Raw genomic sequence first — 27644 nt, 5'->3', positions numbered from 1 at the left:
TTACAGGAGAACTATCTGGCACACTCTGTTGTGTATATTACAGGAAACCACGCAATGTTGTGTATTGCCAGACTTGTAGGTTACAGGAGGCCTATCTGACGCACTGTTGTGTACTAGCAGACATGTAGGTTACAGGAGACCTATCCGACACGCACTGTTGTGTATTGCCAGACGTGTAGGTTACAAGAGACCTATCTGACACGTACTGCTGTGTGTTACCAGACATGTAGGTTACAGCAGACCTGTCTCACACGCACTGTTGTGTATTGCCAGGCGTCTAAGTTACAGGCCTATCTGACACGCACTGTTGTGTACTAGCAGGCATGTAGGTTACAGGAGACCTATCCGACACGCACGTTGTGTATTGCCAGACGTGTAGGTTACAAGAGACCTATCTGACACGCACTGTTGTGTACTACTGGACATGCAGGTTAACGTCGTACCTAACGACGAAAAAGTCTTTAGGGTGCATGTCGTGTGCCTCCTTGTTCCAGGACGGATTTCCACCGCTCCTATCTAGTGGTACTTTTTTGAGGCGACTTACTGAAGGCAAGTAAGCGGCTCCACCCGCCCCTCCCCCTGCAGCATTATAGTGGGAGGAAACCGGACAGGGCCCGGGTTTATGTATGTTAAGTAGATATATCGGAAACGCAGTATTGTATAGATGTACTACCCGAGTTTTTGGCTAAGAAACCCCTATTTGACACACGGTTGTGTATTATAAGGCGTGACCGGGAAATCCCTGCCAGGAGACGAGGAGGACAGCCGATTGTCAGGATACAAGTTTATTACAGGCTTTTACTTTTTATAGTGCATTTGACAAGATCTACACATGTAGGACATTTCTATGAATAAGTAACAAATGTGAAGTTTATGTACAAGTGCTAATGAAAAGTATGCCAGTAATGACACCATTGCATGAACAGTATAACCATAGTTGTATTTCTTATTCCGTTTCTTTACAGCTTCTCTGGTACAAGTTCAGCTGGTTCCCGCTGTTAATCTGGGCCAAGGGGTTTACATTATTCATAGGATTCTTTACTCCTATTGGAAGCACTCATGGTTTACAACTATTGTCAGCACTCGCGGTTTACAACTATTGTCAGCACTCGCGGTTTACAACTATTGTCAGCACTCGCGGTTTACAACTATTGTCAGCACTCGCGGTTTACAACTATTGTCAGCACTCGCGGTTTACAACTATTGTCTGCACTCGCGGTTTACACCGGTTTGCAGCTATTTTAGCCCACAAGGCTTACAGTTCTTACAACACTTCAGGTTACAGTAAATGTATTAAACATTCAGTGTTCGACATAACTACATCACTACACCACAGCATCACTACATTACGGCATCACTACATTACGGGATCACTACACCACGGCATCACTACATTACGGGATCACTACACCACGGCATCACTACATTACGGGATCACTACACCACGGCATCACTACATCTACGTCACGGCATCATAAGTCTTTCTCAACACCATTAATTTAGAGTTTTTCTTCTCTGGGTCCGGTCAGAATACAATTATCTTCACACCCACTATTTACGGTTACTTCTCCAAACCCACGAGTTTACGACTCACGCTCCACAGTCGCTCGCCGACGTGATCATCACAAGCATGCCGTGATACGCTAGAAAGTGCACAGTCAGCAAAATGTTTCCCGCTGATTCCTTCCACTTCCTCACTCACAGCGCAGTAGACGGACGTCTGTGCCCCCTCTTCCGGATTCTAAAACAAGACCAAGAAATAATGGTTAACGTATAGCGCGACACTGGCATGGTTAGCCATGGGAGGGAATGGAATGGTACAGCATGGCATGGCATGGCTAGGCTAGGCTAGGATTGTATGGCTAGGCACGGCCAGGCATCCGATGGTATGGCTAGGTGCGGGAAGACATGGCTAGGCACGGGATGGTATGGCTAGGCACCGGAAGGCATGGCTAGACATGGGAAGGCACGGGATGGCATGGGAAGGCATGGCTAGGCATCCGAAATAAAATTAGTTGTTTAAATGGGGATTTCGCCGCAGCATTTCACTTTTTCCATGGTGGCCAGTATGAAATGAGCTGGACAATGAACTCACAGCGGTCGGCGTGGTGAGAAGCGACTAGCACCCTCCCATCCCACCCCATCCCCGAAACACAACATAAACATGTTTGCATTTTTATAATATGCTGGTTTAACATCTGATTTAATCTGGAATATCTACCAGAATACATGCCAAGCCCTGAGGGTGACCATCTGTACCAGAATACATGCCAAGCCCTGAGGGTGACCATCTGTACCAGAATACATGCCAAGCCCTGAGGGTGACCATCTGTACCAGAATACATGCCAAGCCCTGAGGGTGACCATATGTACCAGAATACATGCCAAGCCCTGAGGGTGACCATCTGTACCAGAATACATGCCAAGCCCTGAGGGTGACCATCTGTACCAGAATACATGCCAAGCCCTGAGGGTGACCATATGTACCAGAATACATGCCAAGCCCTGAGGGTGAACATTTGTACCAGAATACATGCCAAGCCCTGAGGGTGACCATCTGTACCAGAATACATGCCAAGCCCTGAGGGTGACCATTTGTACCAGAATACATGCCAAGCCCTGAGGGTGACCATCTGTACCAGAATACATGCCAAGCCCTGAGGGTGACCATCTGTACCAGAATACATGCCAAGCCCTGAGGGTGACCATTTGTACCAGAATACATGCCAAGCCCTGAGGGTGACCATCTGTACCCGAGTACATGCCAAGCCCTGAGGGTGACCATCTGTACCCGAATACATGCCAAGCCCTGAGGGTGACCATCTGTACCCGAATACATGCCAAGCCCTGAGGGTGACCATTTGTACCAGAATACATGCCAAGCCCTGAGGGTGACCATCTGTACCAGAATACATGCCAAGCCCTGAGGGTGACCATCTGTACCAGAATACATGCCAAGCCCTGAGGGTGACCATTTGTACCAGAATACATGCCAAGCCCTGAGGGTGACCATATGTACCCGAATACATGCCAAGCCCTGAGGGTGACCATATGTACCAGAATACATGCCAAGCCCTGAGGGTGACCATTTGTACCAGAATACATGCCAAGCCCTGAGGGTGACCATATGTACCAGAATACATGCCAAGCCCTGAGGGTGACCATCTGTACCCGAGTACATGCCAAGCCCTGAGGGTGACCATCTGTACCAGAATACATGCCAAGCCCTGAGGGTGACCATCTGTAGCTCTCTCAAAAATTCGTCGTAGTACAGGTATGCAATGTTCTGGGTAGAAAGTGGTGGCTTAATTAATACATGTATGCAATGTTCCGGGCAGAAAGTGGCAGCCTAATTAGAACAGGTATGCAATGTTCCGGACAGAAAGTGGCGACCCAATTAGTACTGGTATGCAATGTTCCGGGCAGTAAGTGGCGGCCTAATTAGTACAGATATGCAATGTTCCGGGCAGCAATTGGCGCCCTAATTAGTACAGGTATGCAATGTTCTGAACAGAAAGTGGCGGCCTAATTAGTGCAGGTATTCTGTGTTCTGGGCAGCAATTGGCGGCCTAATTAGTACAAGCGTTATGTGTTCTAGGCAGCAAGTGGAGGTCTAATTAGTACAGGAATGCAATATTCCGGGCAGCAAGTGACGGCCTAATTACTACAGGTATGCAATGTTTTGGGCAGCAAGTGGCAGCCTAATTACTACCGGTATGCAATGTTGTTGGCAGAAAGTGGCGGCCTAATTAGTACAGGTATGCTATGTTTTGGGCAGAAAGTGGCGGCCTAATTAGTACAGGTATGCTATGCTTTGGGCAGAAAGTGGCGGTCTAATTAGTACAGGTATGTAATGTTCTAGGCAGCAAGTGACGGCCTAATTACTACAGGTATGCAATGTTTTGAGCAGCAAGTGGCAGCCTAATTACTACCGGTATGCAATGTTGTTGGCAGAAAGTGGCGGCCTAATTAGTACAGGTATGCTATGTTTTGGGCAGAAAGTGGCGGCCTAATTAGTACAGGTATGCTATGCTTTGGGCAGAAAGTGGCGGTCTAATTAGTACAGGTATGTAATGTTCTAGGCAGCAAGTGACGGCCTTATTAGTACAGGCATTCTGTGTTCTAGGCAGCAAGTGGTGGCCTAATTAGTACAGGAATGCAATGTTCTGGTCAGCAAGTGACGGCCTAATTAGTATAGGTATGCAATGTTTTGGGCAGAGAGTGGCCGCCTAATTAGTACAGGTATGCTATGTTTTGGGCAGAAAGTGGCGGCCTAATTAGTACAGGCGTGCAATATTCCGGGCAGCAAGCGATGGTCTAATTAGTACAGGTTAGTACAATTAGCAAGTGGCGGCCTAATGTAGTGTGGAACCCTCTTACGCTTGATACAGATGGTCGCCTCTAAGTCCGTCCTGTATTCTAGTCTACGCAGTCTAAGGTGATTTTCGTCAGATATTACATTCACCTACTTTGTGTCGACCGCTCAAACCCAGCGCATACAGGATGTGTGACGAGTATTTACCGAATGTTCTAACTCCGCTCTTGTCGGCTGTAAAGTTTGTGACAGGTTCTTAAAACACTACATAAACCATCTCGTGCTGGGTCTGATTATGGCACGAAACCTCACAAGGGTCGTGGGTTTGTTGATTTTGCTGGGAAACTGAAGGGTAGAATGAGTGAACATCAACTTTGTAATTACTGGCTCCTACAACAGGTGAGCTATGACTTTATCCTTAAGTTGCTATCCGTGATTCACCTAAACCATTAACATTGCTTACCTTGAAAAAGAAATATCCAAGAGTGTAGATGATCGGATGTTTGCGTGTGAGATCAGTTTTTACGCTTCCCGGATTAACACTGTTGACCGTCACACCTGTCAATCAAACGTTTATTACGTCATGACCCAGTTATGGGTATAGCCATGTTGCTATAGTCATTACAGTAGTCGTGTTATTAGGGTCACTGCAATAGCTGTATTACTAGGGTCATTACCGTAGCTTAATGCCTGTGTCACTATGGTCATTACAATACCTGTGTTACTGCGGTCATTACAGTAGCTTAATGCCTGTGTCACTATGGTCATTACAATACCTGTGTTACTGCAATCATTACAGTAGCTTAATGCTTGTGTCACTATGGTCATTACAATACCTGTGTTACTGCGGTCATTACAGTAGCTTAATGCCTGTGTCACTATGGTCATTACAATACCTGTGTTACTGCAATCATTACAGTAGCTTAATGCTTGTGTCACTATGGTCATTACAATACCTGTGTTACTGCGGTCATTACAGTAGCTTTATGCCTGTGTCACTATGGTCATTACAATACCTGTGTTACTGCGGTCATTACAGTAGCTTAATGCCCGTGTCACTATGGTCATTACAATACCTGTGTTACTGCAGTCATTACAGTAGCTTAATGCCTGTGTCACTATGGTCATTACAATACCTGTGTTACTGCGGTCATTACAGTAGCTTAATGCCTGTGTCACTATGGTCATTACAATACCTGTGTTACTGCAGTCAATACAGTAGCTTAATGCCTGTGTCACTATGGTCATTACAATACCTGTGTTACTGCGGTCATTACAGTAGCTTAATGCCTGTGTCACTATGATCATTACAATACCTGTGTTACTGCTGTCATTACAGTAGCTGTGGTACTAGGATCATTACAATAGCCGTGTTACTAGGATCCGTATAGTAGCCAAGTTACTACGGTCATTACAGTAGCTGTGTTACTAGGGTCTTAATAGCCGTGGTACTAGTCGTTACAATAGCCGTTTTACTAGGATCATTACAATAACTATTTTACTAGGATCATTACAATAACTCTTTTACTAGGATCATTGCAATAGGCGTTTTACTAGGATCATTACAATAATGTTACTAGGGTCATTACACAAGCTGTGTTACTAGGGTCTTCACAGTAGCCGTTTTTACGAGGGTCATTACAGAAGTTGTGTTACTAGGGGCATTACAATAGCTGTGTTACTAGTTATTACAGTAGATGACACGGACATCACAGCATGACTTACCCGAGCCGGCCAGTTCCTTGGCAAGTTTCCTCGTGAAGAGTATGATGGCCAGTTTCGTGTCACAGTATACCCTTCCGGAGTTTACGCTTTTGCCCACCTTCAGCTTCTCAAAGTCTATCTTACCAACCACGTGGGCCGATGAAGTAAGGCAAACTATGCGACTTGGCGAGGATTTTTGGAGCAGATCTGAAGTGTAACAAAACTGAGCCGTAAAAATGCGCCGCGTAACATAAGTATGCGACGAAACAACAACAAAAAGGGTATGGTAGCGAATGGTAGCGAGTTCTCCGCTATGTTTCCATTGACAGAATTGCAAACTGTGACTGTCACACCAGCTCTGTATATTTACGTACGCTATGTTTCTAGTGACAGAATTCCAAATGTGACTATCAGAATTATTTATTTGATTGATGTTTTACGTCGTACTCAATAATTCATTAATACGACGGTGACTTGCATTATGGTTAACGAAATGCTTATGCATTAAGGAAACAGAATTACAAACTGTGACTGTCACGCCAGGTATGTATATTTACGTCCGCTCTGATTCCAGTGACAAAGTTCCAAACTATGACTGCCAGGCCAGGTCTGTACATTTACGCCGGCATCTGTTACGGCGAAGATGGACTTCATTTCTGGACGTTGTGACGTAGCGGACCAACCACAGGCAGAATCCATTCCAAATATCATTGTATAATGATTATCACAGGCCGAATCCTTTCAGTGTGTTCAGAATGTTGTACATTACATGTAGATGTTCCGAATGTTGTATTATGCTTATAAATATCGAATATATACAGACGGTGGTATGGTGGTTACGACAGATGGAATACATTCAGTACACTGTGTGCTGGTTACGACAGATGGAATACATTCAATACACCGTATGTTGGTTACGAACGCTGGGAATATATTCATAAGATTGTATAGTGGTTACGAGATGTGGAATACATTCAGAAGATTGTATAGTGGTGACGACAGGTGAAATATATTCAGAAGACAGTATAGTGGCGACGACAGCTGGAATATATTCATAAGATTGTATAGTGGTGACGGCAGGTGGAATACATTAAGATTGTATAGTGGTTACGACAGGTGGAATATATTCAGAAGACTGTATACTGGTGACGACAGCTGAAATATATTCAGAAGAGTGTATAGTGGTGGCGACAGTTGGAATATATTCAGAAGACTGCATAGTGGTTACGACAGGTGGAATACATTCAGAAGATTCTACAGCGGCTAGCACACATGGAATACATTCAAAAGACTGCATACTGGTTAGAACAAATAAGAATACATTCAGAAGAGTGTATAGTGCTTACCACAGGTGAAATATATATATAATAAGACTGTATAGTGGTGACGACGGGCTGGAATATATTCAGAAGAGTGTATAGTGGTGACGCCAGGTGAAATGCATTCATAAAATTGTATAGTGGTTAGTACAGGTGGAATATATTCAGATTGTATAGTGGTGACGGCAGGTTAAATATATTCAGAAGACTGCATAGTGGTTACGACAGGTGGAATACATTCAGAAGATTCTACAGCGGCTAGCACACATGGAATACATTCAAAAGACTGCATACTGGTTAGAACAAATAAGAATGCATTCAGAAGAGTGTAGAAGAGTGCACCTGTCGTCACCACTATAGTCTTCTGAATGTATTTCATCTGTTCAGAAGATTGTATAGTGGTGACGACAGGTGGAATACATTCAGAGGATTGTATAGTGGTGACGACAGGTGGAATACATTCAGAAGATTATATACTGGTGACGACAGGTGGAATACATTCAGAGGATGGTATAGTGGTGACGGCAGGTGGAATACATTCAGAGGATTATATAGTGGTGACGGCAGGTGGAATACATTCAGAGGATTGTATAGTGGTGAGGACAGGTGGAATATATTCAGAGGATTGTATAGTGGTGACGGCAGGTGGAATACATTCAGAGGATTGTATAGTGGTGACGGCAGGTGGAATACATTCAGAAGATTGTATAGTGGTGACGACAGATGGAATACATTCAAAGGATTGTATAGTGGTGACGACAGGTGGAATATATTCAGAAGATTATATAGTGGTGACGACAGGTGGAATACATTCAGAAGATTGTATAGTGGTGACGACAGATGGAATACATTCAAAGGATTGTATAGTGGTGACGACAGGTGGAATATATTCAGAAGATTATATAGTGGTGACGACAGGTGGAATACATTCAGAGGATTGTATAGTGGTGACGACAGGTGGAATACATTCAGAGGATTGTATAGTGGTGACGGCAGGTGGAATACATTCAGAAGATTGTATAGTGGTGACGACAGATGGAATACATTCAGAGGATTGTATAGTGGTGAGGACAGGTGGAATATATTCAGAGGATTGTATAGTGGTGACGGCAGGTGGAATACATTCAGAGGATTGTATAGTGGTGACGGCAGGTGGAATACATTCAGAAGATTGTATAGTGGTGACGACAGATGGAATACATTCAAAGGATTGTATAGTGGTGACGACAGGTGGAATATATTCAGAAGATTATATAGTGGTGACGACAGGTGGAATACATTCAGAGGATTGTATAGTGGTGACGACAGGTGGAATACATTCAGAGGATTGTATAGTGGTGACGACAGGTGGAATACATTCAGAGGATTGTATAGTGGTGACGACAGGTGGAATACATTCAGAGGATTGTATAGTGGTGACAGCATGTGGAAGATATTTTGAAAACTATAGTGGCGACGGCAGGTGGAATACATTCAGAAGACTATAGTGGTGACGATAGGTGGAATATATGCAGAAAACTGTATAGTGGTGACGGCAGGTGGAATATATTCAGAAAACTGGTGGTGACGGCAGGTGGAATATATTCAGAAGACTGTATAGTGGTTACGACAGGTGGATTTTATTTTATTTTGATTGGTATTTTTACGTTTAATACTATTTCTTTTATACGACAGCGGCCAGCATTATGGTGGGAGAAAACTGGGTAGAACCCGGGGGGAAACCCACGCCCCTCCGTAGGTTACTGGAATACCTTCCCACTTACGGCCGGAGAGGAAGCCAGTACTAGCTACGACAGGTGGAATACCTTCCCACTTACGGCCGGAGAGGAAGCCAGCACTAGCTACGACAGGTGGAATATATTGAGAATATTTTATGGAGTAACTCACCTAGCAACAGATTTGTCATTAGGAAGGGGCCGAGGTAATTTGTGGCGTAAGTGAAGTCCAGCCCGTCCTCAGTCAACTTGTCGGAAAACTCTGTAAAATACAAGAATGATCTGCAGAATGACAGAGCGGTCCGTCCAATACAGCGGTCCGTCCAATACAGCGGTCCGTGCAACACAGCGGTAAGTGCAACACAGCGGTCCGTCCAACACAACGGTCCGTCCAACACAGCGGTCCGTGCAACACAGCGGTCCGTGCAACACAGCGGTCCGTCCAATACAGCGGTCCGTCCAATACAGCGGTCCGTGCAACACAGCGATCCGTGCTACACAGCGTTCCGTGCAATAGAGCGGTCTGTCCGTGCAATACAACGATTTGTGTGTCAAAGCGATCTGTGTGTCACAGTGATGTGGTATGCAATGAAATGTAGTCAGAGATGTGTGCTGCAGTCAGATGTAACAGCCTACGGTCCATTAAAGACGCTCAACCATAGGGCCATGTGTACAGCCTACCATGCATTGATGACGCTCAACCGAAAGGCCGTGTGTACAGCCTACGATCCAGTGATGACGCTCAACCATAAGGCAATGTGTACAGCCTACCATCCATTGATGGCGCTCAACCATAAGGCCTTATGTATAGCGTACGGTCCATTAAAGACGCTCAACCATAAGACCATGTGTACAGCCTACCATCCATTGATGGCGCTCAACCATAAGACCTTGTGTATAGCGTACCATTAATTGATGACGCTCAACCTTAAGGCCATGTGTACAGCCTATCATCCATTGATGACGCTCAAACATAGGGCCTTGTGTACAGTCTACCGTCCATTGATGACGCTCAACCATAGGTCATGTGTACAGCCTGCTGTCCATTCATGATGCTCAACTAAAAGGCCTTGTGTAGTGTCTACCATCCGTTCATGACGCTCAACCATAAGGCCTTGTGTACAGTCTACCATCCATTGATGACGGTCAACCATAAGGCCGTGTGTATAGCCTACCATCCATTGATGACGCTCAACCGTAAGCCATGTGTACAGCCTACCATCCATTGATGACGCTCAACCATAAAGCCTTGTGTACAGCCTACCATCCATTGATGACGCTCAACCATAAAGCCTTGTGTACAGCCTATCATCCATTGATGACGCTCAACCATGGGGCCATGTGTACAGCCTACCATCCATTGATGACGCTCAACCATAAGGCCGTGTGTATAGCCTACCACCCATTGATGACGCTCAACCATAAGGCCTTGTGTATAGCCTACCATTAATTGATGACGCTCAACCATGTGACCATGGGTACAGCCTACCATCCATTCATGACGCTCAACCATAAGGCCTTGTGTAGTGTCTACCATCCGTTCATGACGCTCAACCATAAAGCCTTGTGTACAGTCTACCACCCATTGATGACGCTCAACCATAAGGCCGTGTGTATAGCCTACCATCCACTGATGACGCTCAACCACAGGGCCATGTATACAGTCTGCCATCCATTCATCACGCTCAACTATAAGGCCTTGTGCATAGCCTACTGTCCATTCATGACGTTCAACCATAAAGCCATGTGTACAGCCTACCGTCCATTGATGACACTCAACCAAAAGGCCTTGTGAACAACCTACTATCCATTGATGACGCTCAACCATAGGGCCATGTGTATAGCCTGCCATCCACTGATGACGCTCAACCATAAGGCCTTGTGTAGTGTCTACCATCCATTGATGACGCTCAACCATAGGGCCATGTGTATAGCCTACCATCCATTGATGACGCTCAACCATAGGGCCATGTGTACAGCCTATAATCCATTGATGACGCTCAACCATAGGGCCATGTGTACAGCCTACCATCCATTGATGACGCTCAACCATAGGGCCATGTGTATAGCCTGCCATCCACTGATGACGCTCAACCATAGGGCCTTGTGTACAGCCTACGGTCCATTGATGACGCTCAACCCTAGGGCCATGTGTATAGCCTGCCATCCACTGATGACGCTCAACCATAGGACCTTGTGTACAGCCTACCACTCATTGATGACAACTCAACGTCATTTTGAACGTCACGTGGGAAGGTTGCCAAAGGCCAGTGGTTTAACCCCGGCACTCCTGTTTCCTCCACCCATAAAACAGACCGTCATTGTATAAGTGAGCAGTTGTTGAGAGTGGCATTAAGCAACAATAAAGTAAATCAATGATGTTATTTCCAGGTGTTATACTATTATTTGTTACTGTGGGTTTTTTCACCCGAGCCATTCCCGCATTGTGCCGCAATGGCTGTCACTGTTCACTCAAGCCATTCCCGCATTGTGCCGCAATGGCTGTCACTGTTCACTCAAGCCATTCCCGCATTGTGCCGCAATGGCTGTCACTGTTCACTCAAGTTATTCCCGCTTTTGTCCGACCCACACCAAAACCGACTTGTGCAAGGAATTCATACACTGGAGGAGAAAAACACTGCTTCCTTGGACATTCCAACATCTGCAACAGAAAGAAGACACTATCTTGTTTATACTGATTTTGCCGCTGTTATCTTACCACTTGTTCCTGCGTTGTTCACCAGGATGTCCAGACGATTCTCTGTCCTAATAACACTGTCAGCAAAGTTTCGCACGGATCTCAGGGAGGACAGGTCCACGATCTTCAGCACGACGTGCTGATTGCCGCTATCTCGTATTATGCTGGCTTGGGCACTTTCCCCTGACCTCTTACTGAGACACGCCATGATGACTCGAGCTTTGCGCCGGGCCAAGGCCAGAGCGGTTTGATATCCTATTCCTAACGAAAAATATTGAAAATAAATCAAATAAGTCAACATATATTAGAGGCCGATAAAGACGAGCAGGTGGTTTGGTGTTGAGAGTTAGGGCTGACACTAGATGGCCGCTTATGAGCTCTTCATTCACTAGCCTTTTAGATGCCGATAAAGACGAGTGGTGATAACATTAACAGTACGCGGCTGCTTGCCAGCTCTACACTGGCTAGCCTTAACTTTTCATTCATCAGCATTGTCTTTACACCTAATAGCATTAGTAATACATTCAGTAGAAACACTTTTCATTATCGTTACCCTCAACAGCATTAGCCATACATTCATTACCATGAATTTTACATTTTTCACGCTGAACTTTATGTTCACTAGTATCAACTATATATTCACTTGTACTTTATCAGTAATGATGTTCTATTCACTATCATTAACTTTGTAATCGCCGGTATTAACATTACACTAACGAACATCAACTTTTACTTTATGCAAACTTATGTCTTTCAATCAACTACATCTTGTGCACGTCTTTCCTAAGATAATAGTTATAAAATAATTTTTTTCTAGTTTCCAGAACAGCAAACTTCAGCCATGTATCAAACTAAATTGTGAACTTCAGTGCTGTAACTATATTACACTAATATGGCCAGAACGGTTAAGGAATAGATCCTGGTGAGTAGGCCAGCCTTTGGTAAACAGTGCGACATCTATACTGGTGCCTATAGCAGGACGGTTTAGGAATGGATCCTTGTACGTAGGCCAGTCTGTTAAAGGAATACCATACCTATACACCATACCTGGCACCTGTACCATACCTGGCACCTGTACCATACCTGGCACCTGTAGCTTAGATTGGTAAAGGAATGAATACTTTCGAGTGCTACGTAGGCCAAACTGGTGAAAAAGAATGCTGCACCTGCACTAGAAGGTTTCAGTGTTTCTAGTTAAGAACTGAATACTGCTGTGTTGTACGTAGAGCAAGCTGTTGTAGATTAGGACTGCTCCGATTATTAGGGCAGGCAAGGACTGAAACCTCTAAATAATAGCCCAATTTGTGGTATACGAATACCGTACCTCTACTGGCTCCAGTCACCAAGGCCGTTTTGCCTTCCAAGCTTTTTGTGCTTTTACAAACACCTGTTGTCAACTTGAGGTAAATCTTTAAAATGCCAGCAAGACTCGCCAGGACGACAGCAGCGTAAACACATGGCAACATTGTTATGCGTAGCGGCACTGAAACACAACACACAGGGCTACATTGTGATACGGAACGGCACTGAAACAAGAACACACATGGCTACATTGTGATACAGAGTGGCACTGAAACAAGAACACACATGGCTACATTGTGATAGGGAACGGCACTGAAACAAGAACACACATGGCTACATTGTGATAGGGAACGGCACTGAAACAAGAACACACATGACTACATTGTGATACGAAACCGCACTGAAACGCAACACACACATGGCTACATTGTGATACGGAACGGCACTGAAATACAGAACACACATGGCTACATTGTTATACGGAGTGGCAGTAAAACACAGACCACAGCAGCATTGAAACACATGGCAACATTGAGATGCGGAGCGGCAGTAAAACACAGAACACAGCAGCAGCAAAAAACAGAACACATGGCATCATTGGGATGCGGAGCGGCAAATGAAATGCAGGACATATGGCAACATTACAATGCAGAGCGGCAATAAAGCAAAGAACACACATGGCTACATGGCGATGCGGAGCGGCACTGAAACACAAACCACACATGGCAACATTGTGATGCGGAGCGGCAGCACAGCTAAGAAAACATATCACAACATTGCGAAGCGGTTAGGCTGTAAAACAAACAACACACACATGCCAACATCAAGATGCGAAGCGGCACTGAAACATCGAACAAATGGCAACATTGTGAGCGGCAGCACAGCTAAGAACAGATATCATAACATTGCGAAGCGGAGAGGCAGTAAAACAAAGAACACACACATGGCAACAATGATATGCGGAGAGGCAATGAAACAGCATATACATGGCAACATTGCGATATGGAGTGGCACTGAAACACAGAACACACATGGCAACATTGCGATGCAAAGCGACACTGAAACATAAAACACATGTCAACATTTGATTTGGAGCGGCAGTAAAACAAACACTTTGCTACCGTGCTTCAATTGAAAATTGACCAAGAGGAGTGGTTAGGTGTGTGTGCATATTTTCCTACAGTACTGCTGTTGCCATTAAAGTGAAAGACACCAGACGAGGCAGCAACAAGTACCATTTTAAAATCTTGGGTACGAATCGACGCGGATTTATTTATTTATTTGATTGGTGCTTTACGCCGTACTCAAGAATATTTCGCTTATATGACGGCGGCCAGCATTATGGTGGGAGGAAACCGGGTAGAGCCTGGGGAAAACCCACGACCATCCGCATGTTGATGGCAGACTTTCCAACTTACGGCCGGAGAGGAAGTCAGCATGAGCTGGACTTCAACTCACAGCGACCGCATTGGTAAGAGGCTTCTGGGTCATTACGCTGCGCTAGCGCACTAACCAACTGAGCCACGGAGGCCCTTTCGACGCGGATTTGATCCCAGATCTCCCGACTTCCAGACGGCATAAAACTATGAGCGACTACAGCAAGAAAATGTAAAACCAGAGCTGCGACGACAGTCATAAACGGTATATAGTCACATGTAACTGGTGAACTACGGCCTCTTGTCAGTTTACCTCAGTTAGGGTTTTGTTTCTAACTGTTCATACATACACAACCCCTTGTACTATTGGCTTAAGAAGAATCACGTTAAAAAATACAGTAATGTAAATTGTAATTTATTAGACATCATTGATCTAGAGTTACTTAGAATGACGTGTTGAATCATCTGAAACACAGATCTAAAATAGTATTATTGTTATATACCAGACTATATTCACACTCAGCTGTGTACACCCAGCCTTCCAACAGACAAGTTTTCTCCACACTCAACTGTGTACACCCAGCCTTCCAACAGACAAGTTTTCTCCACACTCACCTGTGTACACCCAGCCTTCCAACAGACAAGTTTTCTCCACACTCAACTGTGTACACCCAGCCTTCCAACAGACAAGTTTTCTCCACACTCAACTGTGTACACCCAGCCTTCCAACAGACAAGTTTTCTCCACACTCAACTGTGTACACCCAGCCTTCCAACAGACAAGTTTTCTCCACACTCACCTGTGTACACCCAGCCTTACCACATGCAAGCTTTCTGCAGCTCCATACTTAACTGTTTACACTCAACCTTACCGTAGACAAGTTTTCTCCAGCTCCACACTCTACTATCACCTGCGTACACCCAACCTTACCAGAAACGTTTTCTCCTGCTCCTCACTCCACACTCAGTGTACACCCAGCCTTACCACGGACACGTTTTCTCCAGCTCCACATTTACCTGTGTATACTGAGTCTTACCACAGACAAGTTTTCTCCAGCTCCACACTCACCTGTGTACATCCAGCCTTACCACATGCAAGTTTTCTGCAGCTCTATACTTTACTGTTTACACTCAACCTTACCGTAGACAAGTTTTCTCCAGCTCTACACTCTACTATCACCTGTGTACACCCAGCCTTGCCACAGACATGTTTTCTCCACACTCGCCGGTGTACACCCAGCCTTACCACAGACAAGTTTTCTCCAGCTCCACACTTACCTGTGTACATCCAGCCTTACCACATGCAAGTTTTCTCCAGCTCCACACTCACCGGTGTACACCCAGCCTTACCACAGACAAGTTTTCTCCAGCTCCATACTCACCTGTGTACATCCAGCCTTACCACATGCAAGTTTTCTGCAGTTCCATACTTTATTGTTTACACTCAACCTTACCGTAAACAAGTTTTCTCCAGCTCCACACTCCACTATCACCTGTGTACACCCAGCCTTGCCACAGGCAAGTTTTCTCCACACTCGCCGGTGTACACCCAGCCTTACCACAGACAAGTTTTCTCCAGCTCCACACTTACCTGTGTACATCCAGCCTTACCACATGCAAGTTTTCCCCAGCTCCACAAAATCCTTACTTCTGCAGTCCACACTTACCTGTACATACCCAGTTTTGCCGTAGACAAGATTTCCTTATTTCTGCAGTCCACACTTACCTGTACATACCTAGTTTTGCCATTGTCAAAATTTCCTTACTTCTGGAGTCCACAATCACCTGTATATAACCAGTTTTACATTAGAAAAGTTTTGCTCACCTCTGTAGTCCACAACCACCTGTATATACCCAGTTTTACATTAGAAAAGTTTTGCTCACCTCTGCAGTCCACAACCACTGAATATACCCAGTTTTACATAAGAAAAGTTTTGCTAACGTCTCCAGTCCACACTTACCTGTATATACCCAGTTTTACAGTAGAAGAGTTTTGCACACAACTGCCGTCCACAACCACCTGTATATACCCAGTTTTACATTAGAAAAGTTTTGCTCACCTCTGCAGTCCACAACCGTTGTATATATTAGAAAAGTTTTGCTCACCTCTGCAGTCCACAACCGTTGTATATATTAGAAAAGTTTTGCTCACCTCTGCAGTCCACAACCATTGTATATATCCAGTTTTACATTAGAAAAGTTTTGCTCACCTCTGGTGTCCACAACCACCTGTATATACCCAGTTTTACATTAGAGAGACTTTGCTCATCTCTGATGACCACAACGAACTGTATATAACCCAGAAGACTGTTGAAGCGTCGAGTCTCCCGTGGTCGATATGTTGACCTCAGATGAATAGAACTGCTAGGTATAGCGCCATTCCGGTGCTAAACAAAAACATCGTCAACATGTAAAGCAAAATAGGACCATGCCAAGCTGTTGTCAGCATCAACAATCCATATGATGTTTATACTGGCCACCCCAAACGCAATCATCAACACATCACCACCATCCATCCGTTCACAGTAACAGTGGCCGCTGGCCGAGGCCTATCCAGACAAGCAGTGCAACTAAACTTGTAGTTCTCCCAGAGGTTGCTTATGAATGAGCAGTAATAAGTTCTTAACTGTAGTGAGTATTGTGGGTGGCGGGTGGGAAAGGGGAGGCGTTGGAGGGGCTGAGGGTTAGGGGTGGACTTTACTTTTGACAAGTTTTCTACAACTCCAAACTCCACAACCACCTATATATAACCAGCTTTACCTTAGACAAGCCTTCCTCAACTTCTTAGTCCACACGCACCTGTACATACTCAGCTTTACCTTGGACAAAGTGTCCTCAATTCCGTAGTCCACACTCACCTGTACATACTCAGCTTTACCTTAGACAAGCCTTCCTCAACTCCGTAGTCCACACTCATCTGTACATACTTAGCCTTACCTTAGACAAGCCTTCCTCAACTTCGTAGTCTACATTCACCTGTACATACCCAGCTTTACCTTATACAAGCCCTCCTCAACTCCGTAGTCCACATTTATCTGTACATACGCAGCTTTACGTTAGACAAGCCGTCAACTCCTTGGTGCACACACCTGTATATACCCAGCTTTACCTTAGACAAGCCTTCAACTCCGTGGCCGATATTCACCTGTACATACTCAGCTTTACCTTGGACAAGCTTTCCTGACCCCCGGAGTCCACATTTACCTTTGTATAGCCAGTTTTACTGCAGTCTGGTTCAGGCGAGGAGAGACGTTATATGTAATCAGCGCCGTCGGGTATGTTCATAAAGGCATCCTTATGAAACCGGATCGCTTGGACGGGAGGGTGACAGCTTTCAGGCAATCACCGTTTCGATGGTAAAGAAAAACATCACCAAAAGTGTGACCATGCCCAGCTGCTGCCGGCATGACAACAGGCAACGCTATATGCATCAACAAAACATTATGTTTATAGTGGCCATCCTAAAGGCTTCACATCTGCGTTAGGGGACTGGCACACGACAACATCCCAACATTGTCCGTCAGTTCATGGCTACATGGTGTCTAGCCTTGTACATATATGCAGAGTAACTAAATCTGCATTTTCGAGGGGTGGCCTGTGTGTTTAACGTTTAGAACTTTGATGGCTGATTCTAAAATAGCTATGCATGGTATTTGCTGGGACAATGGTGAAAGCTGAAGTGATCTCACCAGTAGACTATGACCATCTGGTGCTTTCTACCTTGACAGATAAGCAGAATGTGGTGTAAGCCTACTCATACATACAATGATACTGATGAAGAAAATGTGGCCAGGTTGTAGTGGATGTAAGGGGTAGCAGACGACCAGATTGATGAACTGGTTCATCTGCTAAGCCACAGCGCGTTGGTGGCGTTCGCCAAAACAACTGTGCCGACACCTGAACGCTGACCACCACTGGGTAGTCACTTGTTGACGTACACCTTGGGCGGCACACCACAAAAGTGTGAACACTCATAAAAACATGATGCACGCATTTATTTGATAATTTTTGGTGAAGATTTTTTTTTAATGTTGTCGTTGTCTTGTGAATTGAGGTTGTAAATTACCCTTGACTCGTTAGTTTTATTTTAAATTTGATGGTTCTCAACACATATTAAATTAGTCCTGTCAAGATCAATTCATACAAATTATCACTATGAAGGGTATATCACACCGTAATGGCACGTGTTTGACAAAGCTTGTACTTACACACAGATTATCATTATTGAGGATATATCACACCGTAATTACACGTATTTGATTCAGCTTGTGTTTACATACAGATTATCATTACTGAGGATATATCACACCGTACTGACATTATTTGACTTAGCTTGTACTTACACACAGATTATCATTATTGAGGATATATCACACCGTAATGACACGTGTTTGACAAAGCTTGTACTTACACACAGATTATCATTACTGAGGATAAATCACACCGTACTGACATTATTTGACTTAGCTTGTACTTACACACAGATTATCATTACTGAGGATATATCACAACGTAAGGACACGCATTTGACAAAGCTTGTACTTACACACAGATTATCATTACTGAGGATATATCACACCGTAATGACACGTATTTGATTCAGCTTGTGTTTACATACAGATTATCATTACTGAGGATATATCACACCGTAATGACACGTGTTTGACAAAGCTTGTACTTACACACAGATTATCATTACTGAGGATATATCACACCGTAATTACACGTATTTGATTCAGCTTGTGTTTACATACAGATTATCATTACTGAGGATATATCACACCGTAGTGACATTATTTGACTTAGCTTGTACTTACACACAGATTATCATTACTGAGGATATATCACACCGTAAGGACACGCATTTGACTCAGCTTGTGCTTATTTTATGTACTCTTGAGTATAGAGTATAGTGTTCTCTCGCCCCTTACAACTGTCGCTCAGACTGGTTAGCTGAGGGTAATGGCCATACGTAATCGGTGTTACCCGGCCTCCGGTCAAATTAGCTGAGGGTAATCTTCACAGGAAACCGGTGATGCCCGGCCTCCTGTCAAGTTAGCCGAGCGTAATGGTTACATGTAACTGGTGACAACCGGCCTCCTGTCAAGTTAGCCAAGCGTAACCGGTGACACCCTGCCAAGTGTCAAGTTAGCTGAGACTGATGGTCACATGTAACCGGCGATAACCGCCCTCCTGACAACTTAGCCGAGCGTAATGGTCACATGTAACCGGTGACACCCTCTCTCCTGTCAAGTTACCGGAGCGTAATGGTCACATGTAACCGGTGATAACCGGCCTGCTGTCAAATTAGCTGTCGGTTTCATTCTAACTGCTCATGGGTTTCATTCTAACTTTAACTAGTGGCAACTCGCATCTCTCCTAGCAAACATGTTTAAGCAACAGTGGGTAAAACAAGTGAAAGATCATTTATATCCAGCGCAAAAGTGTGCTAAAATTATGCTCAGATCAAGCGGGTTTAATCTAAATTCGACGCCCACAAAATGGATCTGCACGAATAAATCGTGAAATATTTTAAAAGTTGTTGCTCTGAAACAAGGGTTCATGAGAAGGAAACCGTTATATATGCCTAGGTATACAGGTAGGTATATACTTAGGTATGGATCGGAGCACAAAACTGGGAAATATATTGTGTCAAGCGGTGTTTATGGCATGTATCACTGAACAGACCGAATGTCTCATGACATCATGAAATGACACGGAACATGAGCTGACCCTTTTATTCCATATTAGCTTTCCAGTGGGGAACTTTTCCCGCCTAAAGCTATTCGGTCCGAAGCTCTGTACTTTATCGTTCATTGCTGCCCTTTGCATGGACGATTTTTGTGCAGATTGGTGACCTAGTAGCCATGTATATATTAAAACACACCAGTGGTCTTTCTGGGTTGGATGAGAGCCGCCATTGTGCGGGAACAGGTGCAGCGTGGTTTCCTCGTGTGTTAGCAAAGTGTACAAAGGTTCCAGCCCTCCCATTTTGAGAGGAGTCTGAAACCGAGAAACAAAAGGTACCAGGCCCCATTTATCTACACCACAAGTTGCCTTATCCACGATGAACATGAAGTTGGCTTGAGAAAGTATAATTTGAATGCAATTACCTACCAAGTAGATGTAAAATCGCCAGCCATCACACATTCGCTTTCTCAATAGATAACGATTTAAAAATCACCTCACCAATGTCTTTGAATGCTAATCTGTACGATAGCCTAGCTATTTTTTTTTAAATTTAGGCTTTTTGAAATAAATCATGAGTTTTTATAAACACCATGTGCTGGTCTGAACACCATTTTTTCACAAAATACCATGACAGCCAAAATATCTGAAACTGGAAACTTGTAAACAGTCATTGCAACTATTCAATCAGAACTGTCACGAGGATCACCCCGAGTAACTTTCTTTATGAAGGCACTAAGCGATTTTGACAGGCAGGTTTCATCTAGGGCATCTAACTATGCAAGTGCGAAATAATTTTGTAGTTCAGGATTCATTGAAATTTGAAGTTAAATGTTGTCAGCTAACGTGTGATACTAAAATTAGAACTATAGGCCCTATTTATACTATGAAGTTTTACTGTAGTTAGTTAATGTGACACATTTGAATCTATTTTAGTTCTTCTGTTGTCAAACAAGCATCATTCTGTTTCTAAGTGATTTCCCCACTATTTGAGTTAGTTACTAGGACGGGTTAGAATTTCAAATACACCCAAATTTTTCTGAAACAAGTAGTGCATTTTCCCTGGTCTAATGGCGGATTTCCGGCATAATTTCTATCTACCCGGATATATAAAAATCTGACAGGCGTAATTGATAAATGACCTGGTATGGTGAGGCGGGGAATCGGTTCCAGTGCAAGGAACTGTGCCTCTGAAAAAGCTAAACTGACTATAGCTGTGAGTGACAGTTGCTAACACACTCGTAAGGCTTCTACTTTTTCAGTTCTGTTTTAGTTGTCTTTTCCTGTTGCATGGCAAGCATGCGACTTATAAAGCTTCAAATATACACTGGAGCAAAGTATAAGTCATAAAATCGAAAAATGATAGACTTCTCTACGTGCACTGAAATATCTTCTTTTGCATCAGACATGTAGATTGAGGAATATCACTTCACCACAAATGTAACTTCCTTAAAAATGAATGAACTCTCAGTTATGCACCACTCAATTAAATACATATATAACAAATGTTCAGCCTTATACTTCCACTACGCATAATATGTTAATGTTAATGACAGTTAGAGGACCACGTGTGCTCTCAACCAGGATTCACGTATGATTTCGCTGTAGTTACCACACGTTACCTAATACCATAGAGTAACTATTATCCATTCTGATTCATGATAACACTTATCTAACTGAAGACATCTTTTCTCCCATAAAAAGTATGTTGCCAAAGGAAAAAAAACAAAGGAAAAAAAGAACATAGATTCGAACTTCTTCTCGAAATGTAACTTGTTGTTCATAGTGACTTCGTTAGCTCACTGTAATATAAATGATGCCTGAGAGATTGTGTCCAATATACACATTTTAAACTTGCCAAAATATGACAAAGCTAATCACATTATAAAGTTTATTTTCTACATATGAAGACCAAGGGTAACCAGAACGAAACTTTGACAGCACGTAGGAATACACACATGAAAGTTTCAGGAATTATATTTTTCTGGCTAACGTTGATCTGCATATAGTAAATTAAAGACACAGTCTCTAGTTTGAACCAAAAAATGGCGTTTTTGATCGAGAGTATTTTTTGACGGGTTATTACTAGCAACCATCTCTTTTATGCCATGTAACTTTTATGGGTGATTCGACCAAGTTTTATACTTCTGACTTTGAAATTTACAGAATTATGCTTGGATTTTGAAATTTACACTTTCTTATCGTGCTTCTCTGGGGCCGATTCTCCATTTCCCACAACAGGCCTTTAAAAAAGCAGCTTGCCAGTAGCAGAGACTGTGGTTGGTGATTTTACATCTACATGGTCTTTAGTTGCATTCAAATTATACTTTTTCAGTCTTGATATATTTCATGTTCATAGTGGATAAGGCAACTTGTGGTGTAGGTAAATGGGGACTGGTTTCTTTTATTTCTCTGTTTCAGACTCTTACCAGATACACAGATTCTGAAGGAAATTCACGTTGAGCAGCGTAACTTTATATGAATTGTACCCGTCCCAGACCTTTATGGCTCTATGGTTTTAGCTTTGACGTGTTTAGGTTTGCACTGTCAGATTTTGTTGTGCTGACAGTATCAGATCAAGATTTATGCAGAGTAAATGTTCACTTTCTTCTGAAGTGTCATATCAGCGATAGTTTCGTGCATAGTAAACCTTCACTTTCTTGACTGTACTGTTTCACATCAACCCGTTAGTGTTTACACCGTTTCAGATTTCAAAGCTCTAATGTGTTAAATTCTTGCACAACTCAACACCGAAATATGTTTGTTACTGCCGGAAAGAGCGATAAATTAAACATGGAACATCAATTAAACTTATTATTATTATTATTAACGTACTTGTGAAGGATGTAAATACTGATGCTCCCTCTCCTTCTAAGTCTTCTTACTTTGTAGCTGGAAACACACTTGATATAACAGAGACAGTGGTAAATTTAGCCTGTTTTAGATCTCAACGACTCTAAGGAACGGTTGCCGCGGTGAAATGGGCGGTAAACATCATCTGATTCGTCAGTAGGTTTCATAACAACCAGCTGATTGGCCTATTCTAGGGTGAGCCCATTCCATGCCATAGGCAGCTCACCAGCAATCAGTCAGTAAGAAAGTTTCTGCCAAACAGGTAGTGAGCTCATCTGAACATTCTACCATATATATGCTTGGTAAAGACATAATCCATTTCTGTGTAAAAGGTCATACGGCTGTTGTATCCACGCAATAAAGTAATAGAGATTTTAGTCCAGTTGAACGGGAAGATTTAAAATCTGCATTTCACACAAAAATGTACCCACAAAGCGTTAGCACGCTCTGTTATGTGCACGACTGCCGTCAGTTTCTAAATTTAGCTTGCCACTGTTTACATATTCTGAGTTCAGCGCCTGCTGTCTGCCTCTACCTTAGAATATTCCAGAGTGCGCTCAGTTCGGTGCCTGTTTGTTTACATCAAGTGTTCAGGAATTTTCTTATTCTAGACAATTCCACCAGGCTATATAAGACCTATGAAAGCAGGTCAAAAGGGAGAGAACGGAGAATTATTGAGAGTGTTGGATGCTTTCGCTGTGTATTACTTTAGTAGGCCTTTTGTGATGAATTTTGGTGTCTTTATAGCCTCTGGCTTTGTTATATCTCCACCGAGCACTTGCTCAGTCCGAGCTTGTATATTTGATTCGTGCTCTTGTGTATACAGTTCTGATTAGTACACAGACCCTGTCTGTGGAATTTTGTGTATATTTCGTCATACACTCAGTTATACTGTGGATTTTCCCTCTTGTGAATATGCCTCTGAGCATTTATGCCTGTGTGGTGTATATTGTGGAATACATGCGTACTTGGACTTGACACCATGAGTACTTTAGTATTTGTATAGATACTGCTATCCTTTCTTGTTAAACTTAAGTACTTTAGTATTTGTATAAGTCTTATTATCTGTTCTTGTTAAAGCTAATAAATTGTTGTAAAATAAAATCTGCTGGTTTTGGTTACTTTTTTATGCGGCTAAACTGTCGTGTATTTCGAACAAGCCATCTCTTTATAATACAGACAGTTTGGGTCGTAACACACTCTGTCTACCAGCGTTGTTCATCACAACCCGCTGTGCGGGTCGATTTCCACTCACTGTATACAGATAGCTCCGGCTGGCCGTACAGCATTAGATGTCATAGCCTATACACAAGACATTGTGAAGGAGGCCTGTGTACATTTACCATCAGCTATACACATGTACATTGTGGAGGAGGCCTGTGTACATTTAACATCAGCGATACACATGTACATTGTGGAGGAGGCCTGTGTACATTTAACATTAGCTATACACATGTACATTGTGGAGGAGGCCTGTGTACATTTAACATCAGCGATACACATGTACATTGTGGAGGAGGCCTGTTTACTTTTAACATCAGCTATACACACGTATATTGTGGAGGAGGCCTGTGTACATTTAACATCAGTTATACACACGTACATTGTGGAGGAGGCCCGTGTACATTTAACATCAGTTATACACACGTATATTGTGGAGGAGGCCTGTGTACATTTAACATCAGCGATACACATGTACATTGTGGAGGAGGCCTGTGTACATTTAACATCAGCGATACACATCTACATTGTGGAGGAGGATTATGTACATTTAACACCAGCTATACACATGTAGACTGTACAACACATACATGCACACTTTGTTTCATGTACATCACAAACATGCACACTTTGTTTTATGTACAACATATACATGTACACTTTGGTTCATGTACAACCCATACATGTAGACATTGTTTCATGTACTACTTTCAGGTACAACACACACATGCACAGTATGTTTGAAGTACAACAGGCATATGTACATTTCTATTGATGTAGAGCACTTACATGCTGAGTTTGTTTAATGTACAACACCTTCATGCACACTTTGTTTAATGTACAACACATACATGCACACTTTGTTTAAGGTACAACGCATACATGCACACTTTTTATGCACAACATACACATGCACACATTGTCTCGTGCACAACAGACACATATACACTTTGTTTCATGTACAACACATATATGCACACTTTGTTTCATGTACAACAGACACATGTACACTTTGTTTCATGTACAACAGACATATGTACACTTTGTTTCATGTACAACACATACATGCACATCTCCTTTTCATGTACAACAGTCGGGACCGGTAGATCCAGGATCAATCCTTGATCGAGTCACACCTAAGACTTTAAAAGAGGAAGTTGTAACTTCCTCGCTTGGCGTTCAGCATGAAGGGGATAGTGTAACGACTGGTTGACCCGTATCAGTATATAGGCTCGGACGGGGCAGCTTACGGTAAGTCGTCTCAGTGAAGCAGCGCTAAATAAAAGAGCGGTGGAAATCCGTCCTGCAACAAAGAGGCACATTACACGTACATGCACCCTAATGATTCCTTCGTCGTCATATGACTGAAAAATTGTTGAGTACGACGTTAAACCCCAAGCACTCACTCACTCATGTACAACAGACACATGTACACTTTGTTTCATGTACAACAGACATGTATACACCTGTACACTGCGTGGTATGTGAGGATTTCCAGTAGTTACAAGTATACACCTGTACACTGCGTGGTATGTAAGAGTTTGCAGTAGTTACATATATACACATGCACACTGCGTGATATGTAAGGGTTTGCAGTAGTTACATGTATACACGTGCACACTGCGTGATATGTGACGATTTCCAGTAGTTACTTGTATACACCTGTACACTGCGTGGTATGTAAGAGTTTGCAGTAGTTACATGTATACAAGTCTACACTGCGCGATATGTGAGGATTTACAGTAGTTATATGTATACGCGTGTACACTGCGTGGTATGTAAGGGTTTCCAGCAGTTACATGTATACACGTGTATACTGCGTAGTATGTAAGGGTTTGCAGTAGTTGCATGTATACACGTGTACACTGTGTGGTATGTGAGAGTTTGCAGTAGTTACATGTATACACGTGTACACTGCGTGATATGTGAGGATTTCCAGTAGTTACTTGTATACACCTGTACACTGCGTGGTATGTAAGGGTTTGCAGTAGTTACATGTACACACCTGTACACTGCGTGATATGTAAGTATTTCCAGTAGTTACATGTATACACCTGTACAATGTGTGTGTGATGTAGTTACATGTATACACATACATGTACACTGTGTTACTGTGTTCTTGTAGCTATGCATATGTGTACAGATCCCAACGCTCCCCCCCCCCCCTCCAGCCCAAAAAATACGTCTTTATATGTGGGACAGTTCTTCAGTAATTTGGGACCTGCGTGGCCGAGGGGTTAGCACACCAGAGCGGCTCAATGACCAAGGAGCCTCCCACCAATGTGGTCGTTGTGAGTTCAAGTCCAGCTCATGTTGGCTTCCTCTCCGGCCGTAAGTGGGAAGATCTGCTGGCAACCTGCAGATGGTGAGTTTACCCTTGGCTCTTCCCGGTTTCGGCCCACCACAATACTGGCCGCCGTCGTAGAAATGAAATATTCTTGAGAACGGCGTAAAACACCAATCAAATAAATAAATAAATGTTCAGTAACTTTCCAAAGATCCATGGCCTACCCAGGGCACTCCGTTTTTTCCATCAATACAGCGGACTACAATGGTATCACTGCATACATGCACAGTGTGTTTTATGCACGGATTTTCAATAAGTAGACACTGTGCACTATACTGTGTGAGCGGATTTCTAATAACTACACACTTTGTATGCAAGGAATTGCAATGACTAGACACTGTACGCTTTACTGTGTAAGTGAATTTCCAATAACTACACACTCTGTATGCACGGAATTGCAATGACTACACAAATGTGCACTGTGTTTTATCGACCGTTCTCCTATGAATACACACAGGACACTCCCTGTGTTTCATGGACGGATTCAAAGTGACTACACACAGTACAATCACTGTGTTTTATTGACGGATTTCCTGTCACTTCACACAATGCACTCGGTGAGTTTTATTGACGGATTTCCTGTCACCATACACAATGCACTCGGTGAGTTTTATGGACGGATTTCCTATTACTACACACAGTACACTCACTGTGTTTTATGGACGGATTTCCTGTCACCACACACAGTGCACTCGGTGAGTTTTATGGACGGATTTCCTATGACTACACACAGTACACTCACTGTGTTTTATGGACGGATTTCCTGTCACCACACACAGTACACTCACTGTGTTTTATGGACGGATTTCCCGTGACTACACAAAGTACACTCACAATGTTTTATGGACCGCTTTCCTATGACTACACACGGTACACTCACTGTGTTTTATGGACGGATTCCCTGTGACTACACATAGAACACTCACGGCATTTTATGGACGGATTTCTTGTAATTAAACACAGTACAGACATTGTGATTTGTGGGCGGATTTCCATTGATTACACACAGTACACTCATTGTGTTTTGCGGACGGATGTCCTGTCACCACACACAGTGCACTCACTGTGTTTTAGGTACGGTTTTCCTATGACTACACACAGTGCACT

At 43.3% G+C, this 27644-nt stretch overlaps 2 protein-coding genes across 2 annotated transcripts; both read right to left on the bottom strand.

Moving 5' to 3' along the window:
* Positions 1-668: 668 nt before the first annotated feature.
* Positions 669-17711, bottom strand: LOC135466827 (retinol dehydrogenase 11-like). Its single transcript, XM_064744542.1, has 7 exons — positions 17633-17711; positions 13076-13234; positions 11759-12012; positions 9226-9301; positions 6041-6226; positions 4779-4873; positions 669-1741 (listed from the first exon to the last, which is right to left on the bottom strand). The coding sequence occupies exons 2-7, from the start codon at positions 13215-13217 to the stop codon at positions 1562-1564; spliced, it is 933 nt and encodes a 310-aa protein (XP_064600612.1). The 5' UTR covers positions 13218-13234; positions 17633-17711; the 3' UTR covers positions 669-1561.
* LOC135469300 (DNA-directed RNA polymerase II subunit RPB1-like) lies at positions 7714-9213 on the bottom strand. The gene has a single exon (XM_064747916.1). The coding sequence runs from the start codon at positions 8809-8811 to the stop codon at positions 7714-7716; it is 1098 nt and encodes a 365-aa protein (XP_064603986.1). The 5' UTR covers positions 8812-9213.
* Positions 17712-27644: the final 9933 nt, after the last annotated feature.

The sequence above is a fragment of the Liolophura sinensis genome, chromosome 6 (genome assembly GCF_032854445.1).
Source record: "Liolophura sinensis isolate JHLJ2023 chromosome 6, CUHK_Ljap_v2, whole genome shotgun sequence".
In the NCBI taxonomy this organism is placed as follows: domain Eukaryota; kingdom Metazoa; phylum Mollusca; class Polyplacophora; order Chitonida; family Chitonidae; genus Liolophura; species Liolophura sinensis.
Note: the sequence above shows the minus strand (reverse complement) of the source record. Positions and strands in the feature narration are given on the sequence as shown.